The 14,334-nt window shown below is 29.9% G+C and overlaps 1 protein-coding gene across 1 annotated transcript; it reads left to right on the forward strand.

Moving 5' to 3' along the window:
- Positions 1-9,742: 9,742 nt before the first annotated feature.
- Positions 9,743-13,948, forward strand: LOC149884407 (uncharacterized). The gene is made up of 6 exons (XM_090096022.1): positions 9,743-9,767; positions 10,876-11,117; positions 12,768-12,853; positions 12,959-13,107; positions 13,202-13,383; positions 13,657-13,948. The coding sequence occupies exons 1-4, from the start codon at positions 9,743-9,745 to the stop codon at positions 13,026-13,028; spliced, it is 423 nt and encodes a 140-aa protein (XP_089952148.1). The 3' UTR covers positions 13,029-13,107; positions 13,202-13,383; positions 13,657-13,948.
- Positions 13,949-14,334: the final 386 nt, after the last annotated feature.

The following is a 14,334-nucleotide window of genomic DNA, read 5'->3' on the forward strand; positions in this document are numbered from 1 at the left end:
AACTAACTGCCCGAACAATGTGACTCATGCTCTTGATATGCGATAAAGAAAAGCCGAAAAAGGAAAATATTTTGCTCAATCTAAAATTATATTTTAAATATTATATTTAATGCAACTGGATCTAAATAGCTCACAACTTAGATCTATTGTGTGTGTTATTTCACCTTTTAGTTAACTTCGTACTGATGTTCATAGTCACCCCGCTGTTCATAATCACCCCAGTTGACGGTATACTTCAGTTTCCGTCAGCATTTGGGATTAAGTTCTTGCGTCAATAAAGCTAAAAAAATCTAAAATCTCACCATGTATTTCAGAATGGCTTCATAAATAGAGTTCCAAGAAAACTTATTATAAGATACAAAAATCTAAAAATTTGAACGTTAAATACCATGCGGTTTGCGCGATATTACTTTTTAAAGTTTACCATGCTGCATCAACTCTTTTCGCTCTACTTTTATTAATAATTTTTCTTCTTAAATAACTAATAAATGCTTTTTTTGTAACTTTATGAAAAATTTCTCTGATAAGCCTAAAATTAATATCTCAGTAAATTTGAGGTCAAGAAATCTATAAAAATAAGTTCCGTCGTTAGGGAAAAATGAAAATTGTAGCATTTTTAGTTTTAATATTTAAAGTTAAGCTTTAAGGTGGTTCCTACGTAATCAAAAAAAGTTACTTTTTATTCACTAAGCATTAGTTTTCTCAAAAGTAGGTACAGAATGTGTAAAAAAAAAAATTTTCGAACATCAATAATATATTAATGATCACATAGAGGCCTATAATAGTCAAAATAACCCCTAAAAATTGAGTTTACTAGAAACACAATTACTCATGAGTAAAAGCTCATTTTACTTTCAAACTTGGTATACTTATTTGTGCTACCTGTATCTATTGCGTGAGTTTTTTTTAATTAAAAGATCATGTTTCTACTAAAAGTTATGCTTCAAAACAACTGTATTTTCGAAAAATGTGTTACTAGGCCTCTGATCTTAGTTCCCTTACCACAACTTACAAGTAATAAACTTATTTGAAAAAAACTCAGGCACTAGCAGTACACTGGATGAATAAGTCCTGAAAAATTCAAGTAGTTATCACTATTAATTCAAAAGTTATGATGTTTTTTGTGAGACAATTTTCTTGAAAAACAATACGGTAGAAAATCAAAAAACAAGAAAAAAAATTTGTTTTTAAAACTAAAATCCTCCTTTTAAATAAGTTTCTCCTCCCTCTTTTTGTTTCTTTTTGATTTTGTCTTCTCTGATGTTTTAATAAGCAAATTTTGGATGCTGCGTCGCTTCATTTTTTCAGATATAATATTAAAACAGACACCGGTCTGTATTCCAAGTTTTTTATACACTTTAACAAGTCCAAATTGATCTTCGTTGAATTGAAGAATAGCACTATATACATCTAACTGTAGAATTGACTTTTCTACAAAGACTTTCTTAAGATCTTGGAAAATCTTTGACTAGATAGGAAGCATCCACTCTGGTAAATTTATCTTCTCTTTGTGTTTTTTAAGTTTATTTTTCTTATAACTACACCACGATTCTTCTCCTGGTGGACAAAACATGTGGCACTTATCTAAGTTAGAAAAGTTGGTACAATGATGAAGGATAGCTCCTATCCACTTTTTCGTTGTGTAAATTTTTTTTATCGTTAGTGCAATTTAGTTTTAGACTTCTTTGAATGGCAATACCATAATAATCTTAATTATTTTACTAGAATCTAACTAAAATGTTAAATAATTTCAACAAATGCATTAGAAAACAGTAAAAAGTAAAAAAATTATTATGAAAAAGCCTGCTTGCTGTTTGCACTTTGCAACAGCATAACCTATCATTATTAAATATTTAACAACTTTGACGTATAAGGCAACATTAGAATAGCAAAAAAGATGTACTACTTAAAGTTTTAAAGTACATTTAAGATATTAAGTTAAAAAATAAAACGGTTGCTATGGCTGTTGCTAGGCACTAAAACTATGCCTACTTGTATAAAATTAAAAATATTGTAAAAAGCATAAACAAACTTAAAAAAAAAGTATATACCACGAGAAATAGCAATAAATTTTATATTAGAATATCTAATTTGCCAAAAAATCAATTTTTGAAAAAATTTCGACTTTTGATTATGTAGGAACCACCTTAAGTAGCCCTTCGCTGATGCTGTAAAGATCAATGTTAACTTGACAGTTAAGCACAAATAGTTTGCAATTATCATTACATGTATTTACTATTTACCTGTAAAAAGAAAGATATTAAAATGTATATTGAAGAGTACATGAAACTCTTGCTCTAAAGGTTAAGAAGAAGTATAATGGTTCAGATAATGGTTTTCACTTTGTTACCATCTTATATTAACTTAAAGGGGTGAGTTATAAAGAATTGTTTTTATTATCAAAGTTTTTTTACTTTGAAATCAATTCTCGTATGTTAATTTTCCTTTGATAGAATTTTTTAACAAATTTTTGTTTTGATGTAATATACAGACATTCTGTAATACCCCATTTAGGCTTTAGACTGTATAATTTGGATAAACTAATTTTTTCAGTTCAAAATATTATGTTGAATGCATTATCTAATTCCTTAAACCCCAATACAAGACATTTTCTCATATTCATGCTGATGTTTATGTCTTTTTTCTTGCCACTTGCTTTGTAGGCTCTTCATCAGGATAAAAATTTCGCTATTTTTTTAACGTTCTAATATCCCCTTCGTCTCAGTTTCTACGTAATTTGAGTCCAGGGACAACATTTAGTTCGTTATAAATTTCTTGGGCGTTTAAAGTTCAAGTTATATAAAAATTATTATAAAGTAATATTTTCTGTTCTATTTGCAAAGTTAGTATCATATTTTAAAAAGTCTTCAGCAAATTGATCTAACACTTTCCTTTATTTGCTTTTCCTTTATGCTACAAAGCAAGGTCTTCAAAAGGTAGAAGATTTCATTTAAAAGTAAAGTCATAAATATCTCAGTACAAAGCAAGGTCTTCAACTTTTATTTAAAAGTAAAGTCAGAAGAATCTCAAAACTTTGATGATGATAGCAAACCACCATAAGATTTATTGATGAGCTTAGAACATTCTTCTTTTGGAAGTGAAAAATATCTCAAAGATGATATGAAGCGCAAACCTTTATTCCATAATGATACCGTTTGTTCTACTGATATGACACATTTTAAAAATGACATTAACTTCTAAGACAGATCATTAGAATATAGTGATTGCTCTGTTGATTTAGACTTTAAGGAACTAATTGTTTTTTTTTAAACTTGTAATATGAGAAATTGAGAAATTGAGAAATGATTGATCATTATCACAGAATTGACATCAATATAGCTACCCTTCAATGTGTACTTTTATATCTTAGTAATTTTTATAGATAAATACTTACGTAATTATAATTGCAAAGAACATTTGTTTGCTAATCAAGTCAATATTGACTTTTATAGCATAAACGAAGGGCTAGTTAAAATTTTAGTTTAGATACTAAAACTAAAAACTCTACGCTTTTCATTTCTTCAAATTTCTGCAACTTTTATAGATTCCTCGACGTTCAGTAAATCGGAAAAAAGATTTATATGGCGATTGATAAAAGTACAAGTAAGAAATTTTAGCGCCTTGTCTAACCTTTCCATAAAGATAACTTTGGTCTCTTGAAGTTAGCTTTAAAGGCCTACCAAACCTAAGTAAATCATTATGTAGCTCGTGGTTTTTCAACGTTTTTGTACACATCTCAGCCTAAAATTGCACACTCGAGCTATTTCTTTTACCGAGCTTTTTGTTTTATCTTTTAGCAGACCTACAATTTGCCATCGTAAGTTGTCTGAAGCTGCTTTTCTGCCCATTTTTGTCTTTTATTTTCCCAAATATTTACCAATGCGAATAACTCAAGATATAAAAATGATAACTTAATTTTATTTTTGCAAGAACATTTATATAGTTTTAAAGAAATCAGCCACCAAACCTTAGACCGTTCGGATAACATTTCGTTGAGATATTTCAACTTAAGTCGTTAAATTTTCACTAATTCTATATTTTTGCCACATTAGAAATACGTATGTTCTAATTGAGTTAATATTTACTCAAGACTGGTACATCTAACGAGTTCGAGTTATATACCATTCGATAGATAATCAATCAATTAAAACATTTAATACGCTTTTAATTGTATTAATTTGTTGGTTTCAAAGATTATTAAAAAAAAAAAGCTTTGCATAAAAAAATTAGCGGCTATATATTTATGCAACCCACTGTATATATATGTATACAAAGCCAGGTTTTTAGAAGATTTTCCACACTGTGTGCTGGACTAAAGACTGAAGATGGCCGAAATATAGTAAAAAAAAAAAAAAATGCAGAGAAAAAACGTGCAAAAATTCTCTAAAGAGCCATAAGTACTAAATGAGAGTTTTTTTAATTTGGACTATATGCATAGTATTAAGTAGACGGCATATTGTCAGAAAGTGTAGACTTCGACGTTAACAAGGCATAATTCATTAAAGACAAGACCGATAAAAAAAGTTAAATAATATTGCTAATGATAATGCCTAAATATTATCAGCAATATTATTTAGAACCATTTATAGAAATACTATTGCTACAATGCCTAAAATACTTCTATATGGTTGGAGATACAATTCTCATCTGCATTTTCGCAATCGGTAAATGCTCTTCGGTAAACGTCAACAGCGCGCACTGACTTGTAGTCCTGATTAGAAAACCACAAGCAGTTCCTGCTCCAGTCAACTTCTAAAAAGCGTGGGTTTCCCTGCTTGAACCAGCGATTTCTTATGGTTGGCACGTCCAAAATAACAGACCGTTCCGTTTGTCTTGTATTAAGATTCGATCCACATGAGAGTACTATTGCTTGTACGCAAAACTTGCCTTCCGGATACAACTGGATGAGCTTGAGTCTTCCACCGTTAACCTTCTCTTTTGTCTTGTCGTAACTATCCGTGTTAGTAATGATCTCCCTATTCCAGTTATCGTCGTAATCAGACTTGAAGTTCATATTGAGACTTGCCCCATTCAGCTTGTTTCTATACCGTATTGTTACAGCGCACTCATCTGCTGCGCTCGATCGATAGTACTCTGACACGCCTAACCCACCAGCGGTTGCTGCTGCGCCCGTTAGTAAGCCAATCAGAATGGTGAGTCCTAAGGAGATTGGTTCGCGCTTCTGTCTTGATTGCTCCACCTTTTGAATTGGTTCATTTACATCGGCACTAGTTACTATCTGATTACAAATGAGAGCATAGCAGCAGATAAAGCTCACAAATGTTACGTAAAAATTCATTTCAAGGATATGTAGTGTATAGCTCAAAAATTAGTTAAGGTAGTGGAACTTTTTTTAAATTGAAATTAAAAGGCAACAATAAATGAAGCACCTGGTGAAAATGAACAAACATCATGTTTATTTAGCATTTCAAATAATTTCACAGTTTGAACTAAAAAGTAAACGTTTGTTTAATTTGAACTTAAGACGGTGTTTGTTCGGTCGTTCAAAAATAATACATTTAAACTACTAAAAAGAAATTACGCAAAATACTAGCGAATATCGCGAGCCAAATAAAAGGCGTGAACTAAATTGGCTTTCTCACGTGTATTTGAATTTTGCTTTAAAATTTGATTAAAGATTTTGTTCAATTATAAATAAAAGTAGCAATTGAAGTTTTTTACTTTTATAGAAGAGGATTTGAAGAGCTTTTGACCTAATAGCTAGTTTTTTAGCGTGAAGTCCTTCAAAATTGATGGTAGGATTAATCAGCCCAACAAAAAAGACTTTCTTTAAGAATCATCCTAATATTTTATCCGCCACTTGTGTCATATTTTAGATACTGAAATATTTTTTATTTCAAATTGCTCTAAAATTTCCGATTTTAGAGAAATTTTATTCCAAAAGTTGATTGTATGTGTCATGACGCAAAAAATATTAAAATAACTGGTAACTAGACAAGATTTTATACATCAAAGTATGTCTTTACAAATTTCAATGGTTGTATAATGTCAAAAATATGTTCAAGTTTTTCAACATTTTACAATTAGGAGGCCGTAAGGAAGAAGTTTATACTGTTTTCAGAGAGTGAGGGAGAACTTAGTAAAAACAAAAAACAAGAAAGTCCCTCTGGTTAAACTATTACGATTACAACATTTTTTAACGATGAAATTTTATATAGAGTCCATGTTACACCCTATTTGTTAAATTTTACCTGGAGAAATATTCATCTAATGCTTTCTAAAGATGGGTGTTGGTAAAGTTACTTCGAGATAAATTATCTGAGGAACCATGAAAGTTGAATGAAAATGAAGGGTAAAGTTACAATGCTAACTTAAAAAGTGGCAAATTTTTTTGGTTATAGATGCAAAGTGCCCTTTTCTAATTCTATGGACTACCAATTTGAAAAAAAAAATTTTTTTAAGTAAGACGTAGTTTTACCCAAGGTCACCAGGTCATGAGAAAAAATAAGAAAAATTGCTATGAGTGTAGCGCTTGGTAGAGTGAAAATTTACTTTACGTAAGAATGGGTTTTCGTACCGTAGAAATAAATCTCTTGATTTTTTTAAGGGATGTTTATGTTATCTAATATTTTAGTTCTGTTTTACATAACTTTTATTTTATATAAATCATATGGAAAGTATTGCATATAACAATAGTTTGGGATATAATTTTTATTGTTTATAAATTATAAAGCATATATTTTATATGTCTATTATCGCTAAAAACAGAAAAAAATCATTTTGGCTATTTTCTGCGAATTCCACAAAAGTCAAAAATGTTTTAACTATTTTTTGCCTCACCAATATCCTTAGACAAGTAATTTAGAAACCTCCCTTAAAATGACCTACAACTTTGCAATATAGACAAACATGTAAGACATGTAGGAACCTCCCTTAAAATGACCTAGAAATTAGGAATAATAACTAATAAGACTGCCAAGCCCAACTTGAACACTTGAGTTGATATATGTAAATTAGGCTGGGTAATTTTCAAAAACATTTGAGTTGAGGTTTGGCTGGACATTTTTCTTTATTCTATTCTCTTGATTTTAAAGTTTAATGTTTAATCAAGTAACTTTAAGCCTCAAAATATAAGTTTTATCTAAAATACATCATTTAACACTGTTTGAACGTTTTAAAACTTTTACTAATCTGATTACCTTTAAACCGTTAAGGCTAACCTAACCCTAACCCTAACCTTTACGCCAGTCGAAATCAATTATTTGTCTCTAAATGTTAATATTTTGACCATTATCACGTCAAAATTGGATTATAAATGACCCTAACCAGTTAAGGCAACAAATGAAAAGTTTGTCTTAAGTAACTCTGTCAACAAAATTTTTTATGATGTTTTCTCATTTATTATTTGATTATTTGTCACTAACTGAGATAGTTGAGTGGCTGTGTCGTCATACTCCATTTTAGTACCGTCTATTAAGGGGTTTTTTTTTTATGAACTTTTAATTCTGAATAATATCTTTTTGTGAAATTCTGTTTACTTGTTTAGTTGCTTCAACTCTTTATTTGTTGTTTTTTTTTAACTTCTATAAGTTTTTTTCATATTTACAACTATTATTGAATTTGACGATTGAGGAGAAGAGATGAGATATTTGGTTGCATGAAACAACATAAGCATCACGAAATATCAAATCAAATCTCTGTTTTAAAAAAAAAAATCTTATTGAAAAGGTTTAAAATGAATAATGTAAATTAGATATGAGGAAGGAAAAGAAATTTAAAAAACAAAATAATGTAATAAATGGTAAAAGTAATTAGAAAGTAGTTGATATCGGTGGAAAATTAAAAAATTCGATCAAAAGCGATGAATCTCTAAGCACAACTGTTAGATATTTACAAGGTGGTCTAAAAGTCGAAACCCCATTTAAAATGCAAATAAAGTTCTACAACTTATTAGTTTCTTTTACTAGATTTTACTTAATTATAGAATTATCTTAAGGAATTAGTAATGGAGAAATTCACGACCAAGCAACGCGTCAAAATATTCAAGTTTTATACAGAAAGCAAAGGACCAATTGCGCTAAAGTAAAGAGGCTAAACTCTGCAGCTGGTTGGTTATGAGTTTAAAAACGAAGCAATAAAAGTTGCTGCTAAGTATATAACACAATTCGATAACAGAACATTTGGAGTTTCTGTGATTATATCAGGAACTTCTCTGAATACTTTAATCATCAATTACTTGTCTAAGTTTTCCTTCTATCCTTTTGAATACCCTGAGCATAAATGTGTCTAGCACTAAAATATTCACGTAAGGGAATAGTGGGTGTGTTAGGCGGGGAAAAGGAGCTTTATTTACGTAGAAACCACTGAGAAACTTTCAATCGAACTTGCTCAAAAAAATCCTATCATCTCTATTAGAGACAACCCATGCATATACTGTATGTATGTTTAGAAGTATGGCTATCGTCTCTCTACTGTTGGATCTGATGTAAATTTGGATACTCACCGTGAGTTAAACCAGCCATTTATTAAGCGACAATCCAAATGCAGATCGTGAAGATATAACATAGATCAGAAAGGGTTAAAAATTTATCATGAATGCTAAAAGAAATTTTTGAAATATTTTTATAGTAAATATGGGTACGTTACCCTTTGAAATGGTAAAACATTTTTAGTTGCATTTTCAGGCGGTACATTCGCCGCGTAGCTGTTAAAGCTGGTAAAATTGGTGTTAAAGCAAATGAAATAAATGATAGGTTTTTACTATATGCTCAGTCGTATTAAGATATCACACTCTCATATAATGCCGCTGCACTTAGTTAAGAAAAATGTCTTTACTTCTCTTCTAAATGATGATCTTTCTCTTGAAGAGTTTAAAATGGCTAATTGAAATTCAATTAAAATGGCTAATTGAAAAGATAAAAAGGTATGTTGGTACAAAAAACAAAGCCATTGGTAGATTTCCAGTATTAACTTTGCCCCATAGATTCGCCTATATGTAAATTTGTCATATTAGTGTTGCTGCCGAGGGTTATTAGTATTATTTTTAATTTTAGTTAATACTAAAAATTGAACTAAAATTGAAGAATTACAGAAAAAGCGTTCGGTGGAAAGACATTAGCACAAAATAGGCATTTCTGCGAAATATAAGTCAGATATGTATTCCCTCCTCACAGTATATATGTCAAAACATAAAACGAGCGCTGGTTTATTATTAAGACCAATAAAATAGAGTAGAAAAGTTTCCTAAAGAAACAATAGATTTTTTGATAATAACGTAATAAAAATATATAAAATGTATTCGAGAAGTAAAATGTTCCTTTCTCAATGCATTTAAAATTGATAATTTGGATTTGTATTCTACATTTGCTTAAAAAGATTGTAGACAAGACTGGAAACAGGAGATACTTTAGGAAGGATTCAAGGAGCCCACTATATTTTTCTAAAAGAAAAAAAAATTGTTAAACAATTATCTACTTAATACAAATGAATAAAGTTGAGATTTTGTCTTTAAATTTTAAAATTTTAAAATACATTAGATCGTTTTGTCACTGCGAGGTTTCATTTTTTTCAAATTTGGTAAGCAAATATATAAAATACTTTAAAAAATGTATATAGGAAATTTATATTGTAAAATTAGAAATGAAAAAACTAAACTTAACAAAAACTCACTTTAGCTCTATTTTACAATTTATTTTCTTTGGTAATTACTTTATATAAAACTTTAAAGTATAAGAAACTAATTAAAAAATACGCTACACTTCATAGGAGTTGTCTATGTATTATGTCGCACTTAGAAGAAGAGAGAAGTTTGTTATTTTGGGATGATTTGTTACATGGTGGAAGGGAAGGGTATCAAACTTATTGATGCAAAAATTTTTAGATTTATATCACAGTGATATTTTTGGGGATAGTGCCCTTCTAGCTAACCAGAAAAGCCACCTATATGGGGTGATAGTGGACACATGTAGGTGTCTAGAAATAGGAGTTTTGAAATCCATCTATTACGTCCGAGAAAAAAAAATCAAAGCTGAAAATATCCCAATTTTTTTACTGTTTCGATTATTTACTAAACAAGCCACAAAATTGAAATGGGTTATTGGAACTTCATGAAAAATTATGGTATTGTACCTATATAGTATGGCTATCAATATATAAAATTTCATGTAGATATCTTGCTTGGTTACAAAGCTATAAATCAAAAACGTTTTTCAAAATCATACATTTTGACAATGTTGGTACCAAAAGTTTTTTAGTTTTGGTGAAAAAATTTTGTCTGATTGCCCTGAATTTTTTTATGTATATTCTATAGGCAATAGGCAACAACTTTTGTTATTAGAGTTTTGGAATTAGACCATTTGCTAAAAAACTGTGGCCACAAAATCATTTAAAACAACAAAATCTCCTCATAATATGGATTATTCAATTTTGGAGTGAAATGACCAACACTGGGGAAAATGTTTGAAGTATTTGCTACCCTGAGTAGTTATCTATGTAAAATATAATGAAATGCATGTACACATAACACAATTTGGGGGGTTTAGCAAAATAAGTAGATTTAAAAATAGTAGATTTTTTAAGTAATTCGCTCTTTTCATTATGTTCGTATGAATTTCGTTCATAGAACATAATGAAAAGAGCGAATTACTTAAAAAATCAATAGACTAAGGAACATTCGTGTAAATTTTGGTTGAACTATGACGGGTATTTTTTAACAGAGACAACTTTTACCGAAAAAAGAAATTTACGGCATTCCCTATTTTTTTGTTTAAGCGAATTTATTGCATTTTATTGCATTTGGAATTATTTTCTTTCTTCAACAAAACTTTAATTATCAAGGTAAGATTCTTTTTTTAAATTTTCAACTTCTGAGGAAAGTTTTTGGTCTATGATGTTTAAGATGAAACTGTTTTTCAGCGGAAAAAGTAGGAAGTGGTAAAAAGTATTGTATTTTATTGAGTATAGTGTGCACTTTTATTAACTCTTATTTTCCAATCATTAAAATTGAACACCGATCAGGAAAGTATGTAGTTCAAGGTGGTGAAAAACATTTTTATTCCGATCTTGAAAATGTAAGAACAAATTTTGTTAGTGATTTTACTTTGTCACAATTTGGCTTCGTGAAAAATGAAGTATGGAACTCGTTCTTGGCGAAGGAGGTAACAATGATTAATCAATAAATCTAGAATTTTCATAAAATTTTTCCTTAATTTAGATTGGTTTACCAGTGACCTTTAAAGAAGTGTTTAAAAATGGTTTTTGTAGAAACATTTTTACAGGGTGCGTAAAAACTCATAAGAAGTTTTGTTTAAAATATCGTGACGAATTTTAGAGCTAAGCTTAAGAAAGTTGGAGCAAAGTAGGTTTGATCACCGCTCTTTATTTTTTTTATTTTTTTTTAATTTTTGTAAAACTATTCTAAATGTGTCAAAAGTGATCAATAAAAAAGCTATCAAGGAGCTGTTTTTACAGAAATAAAGCCTGGAGGTGTTGCAAATGTTTCAAGCTGAAGTTTGCCGTCTGTTTCTGGCTAAAAAATGAATTGATGAAAAAGGATGGCCTCAAAAGCATCCCGGAGGAGGTCCACGAACTGTAAGAATTACTACTTTGATTTAAAGTCTAAAGTCAAAAATAAAAAGCAATCCCATTAGATCTATAAAAAAAATTTGTTATGGTAGCTGGAGGAAGTGAGATTAGTATTAGGAAAGTCATCAAGGATTTTAAAGCAAAGTCAAGGGCAAGAACAAGGCGTCACCTGATTACAGACTCAATAAAAGCTTCAAGATTGCAAATATCAAAATGGCTACTTAGCATTCCTAAAGGTTGAAAAAAGTCAAAAATCTTTTTTTCTAATGAGAAGCTTTTCAATTTTGATTCTGTTCATATCAGTAGAAATAATCGTTATGTTAAGCTTAAAAAGGCTAAAGATTTTTCAAAAATATTAGGCATGCTTTTCAAACAAAGCACTCCTCACTAGTTATGGTTTTTGGCTTTGTTGCCTCGAATGGAAAAAAAATACCTCCAGCGTTTTTTCCTAGTGGTTTAAAAAATTACAACTGGTTGTTGTATTAGCTTGTTGTTATATTTTATTGCAGTTATTGTACTTATGTAGCAAGTTAATTATTGAAATTACGTCACAACAATTGTGTAAGATATTTTATATTACGCCCTAGAGATTTCTGAAAATATAAATAAATTCTATAACTACATAGAAGCGGTTGAAGAGAAAATAAATAACTAAATATTTAACTGAAGTCTATTAGTTGTATTGAAAAAGAAGGTTCTGCCTTGGGTGAGGTCCAACCTCAGTCCAAGCATAGAAATCGCGTTACAGTAGGAACGGGGTTCCTCCTCAAACTGCCAAAAATGTTTATAAATGGCTATCATAATTTGCCTGGGTTCTGGTTAAAGGAAAAATGGCTTCTAAGCAAATCTGATTTGAATTCCTCGGAGTACCATATGGGGTAAAAATGGGTCCCAGGTCTATGTCACGACTCTCCTTCAAACTTAAAATCTCTGGAAGTTACTACAAAGAAGCAGTGGTAAAAAATGAAAGAGACCTACATCAAGATTTTGCTCAAGGTTCAGAACTTGTCTGGAGGCAATTATTCCTGCCATTTGAGGATATATTGAATGATTGTCTTCCTTAAGGATAAATAAAGATATTTTTTATATACAGTTTTTCGTTTTTATTATGTTTGAGAGCAGTAGGCTTGATTTTATAAAAAGTCAAGCTTTTTTCTTATGAATTTCAACGCACCCTATATTTACCTTGAATCTATTGTTAAATGGTCATTTTAATATTTTAGTGCCTTCCACTTTTGGAAAAAATAAGTAAATTTGATTCAATCTTAACAAAGACAAATGGCAAGTTGGAAGCAGCTGAACAGGAAAGGTAAAAGACAAAGCAGTTTTTTAAACTAAATTTTAAAAACATTTTTTGAAAATTTGGTGCATATTTACGAGAAGCCTTTTTTTTGTTTATACTTTAAATTTGAAGATTGGGGAAAGTTGAAACTATGAACCGTCTGCTTTTGATAAAAAGAAATAAAATGAATGAAAGAAGATAAAATATTGAGAAGTTCAACAATATGGAAACAAAAACAATCGAAGAACTCAAAAAAAATCACAAGAAAGAACTGCAATTAAGTAAATACATTTTCAAAGTCATATAATTTTACTCAAACTTACCACAGCAATAATTAGTTATGAAAGCTATGTTTCGGATAATATTACTTTTCAGTGAAAAAAGCGCATTTGTCATTTAAGAGTGTTCACGATGTTGAAGACTTTCTAATTCACGCGATGAAATTCAAGAACAACGAAATGAAGAGCGTGTCTGTGGACATTTGGGAGATTTCGCAGGAATTTTCAAAATGACGCTCTTCTGTTTGTGGCATTGTCTTGATTGTAGCTGTATCAATGGTAATTTAATGATTGTCTAATACCTTGAAATAGTTTGTAGCTGTATCAATGGTAATTTAATGATTGTCTAATACCTTGAAATAGTTAAACTAACTTACCTAGTAAGTCAAACTTAACTAGGTAAGTTAGTTTAAAAGTATGCATAAGCTAAAATCAATCAACAAAAAATTGCATCAAAAAATTTGCAGTGAAAGTGGGGCTTTGTTTTAAAAATGATAAAGATAATTAAAGAAACTTGTTAGCATATCAACATTGACTTTAATTTTTGTGTAGGTTTGTGAACTAACAGCGTCGCCTCCGTCCTGGAAATCCTACCTCACAGACTTATTCCTCAATATTTGTAAAGACCACCCAAGCGATATTGCAGCTGTCTTAAGAGAGAGAGGAAATAGTTGGTCTTGTTACGGAGAGAGTTCGTTTGAACGTTTAATAAACAACGTTTTCAGTGAAAAGTTGATCGAAAAAATAAAAATCTCAACGAATTCAGTGCTAAAATTGACTGGGAAATTTGTTAATTATGCTCTGCGTAAAAGAAGAAAAACAGAAAAAGAAAAAAAAATAAATGCGGAGAAAAAGACCAAAGGTTTGAGCATCAGAAGTTAAAAATCTTAAACTAACTAACAATAAAAATAATGATAAACTTAATAACATTTAATGTTTATTCATAAGAATTTCATTTGTTTCATCTTTCATTTGTTTCATTCTTTAAGTATTAAACACTAGAATTGAATATTAGAATTGATAACTATTTCTTTAACACCCCCCTACACAAAAAATTGCTTTTTATGAAAAATTTATTTGTTTTACACGTTTAATTGTTATCAACTTTCAGACATCACTGAAATATACTCACTGATGCCAAAATCAAAATCAAAATCGGATAAAAAGGCATTTGACGAACCAATGAGTTCAATTAAAAAAGAGTGTAACTCATGGACTCTAAAAACTGAA

Source organism: Hydra viridissima, unplaced genomic scaffold (assembly GCF_058129835.1).
Source record: "Hydra viridissima isolate aposymbiotic clone 2 unplaced genomic scaffold, HvirCarnegie_v1 scaffold_8, whole genome shotgun sequence".
In the NCBI taxonomy this organism is placed as follows: Eukaryota; Metazoa; Cnidaria; class Hydrozoa; order Anthoathecata; family Hydridae; genus Hydra; species Hydra viridissima.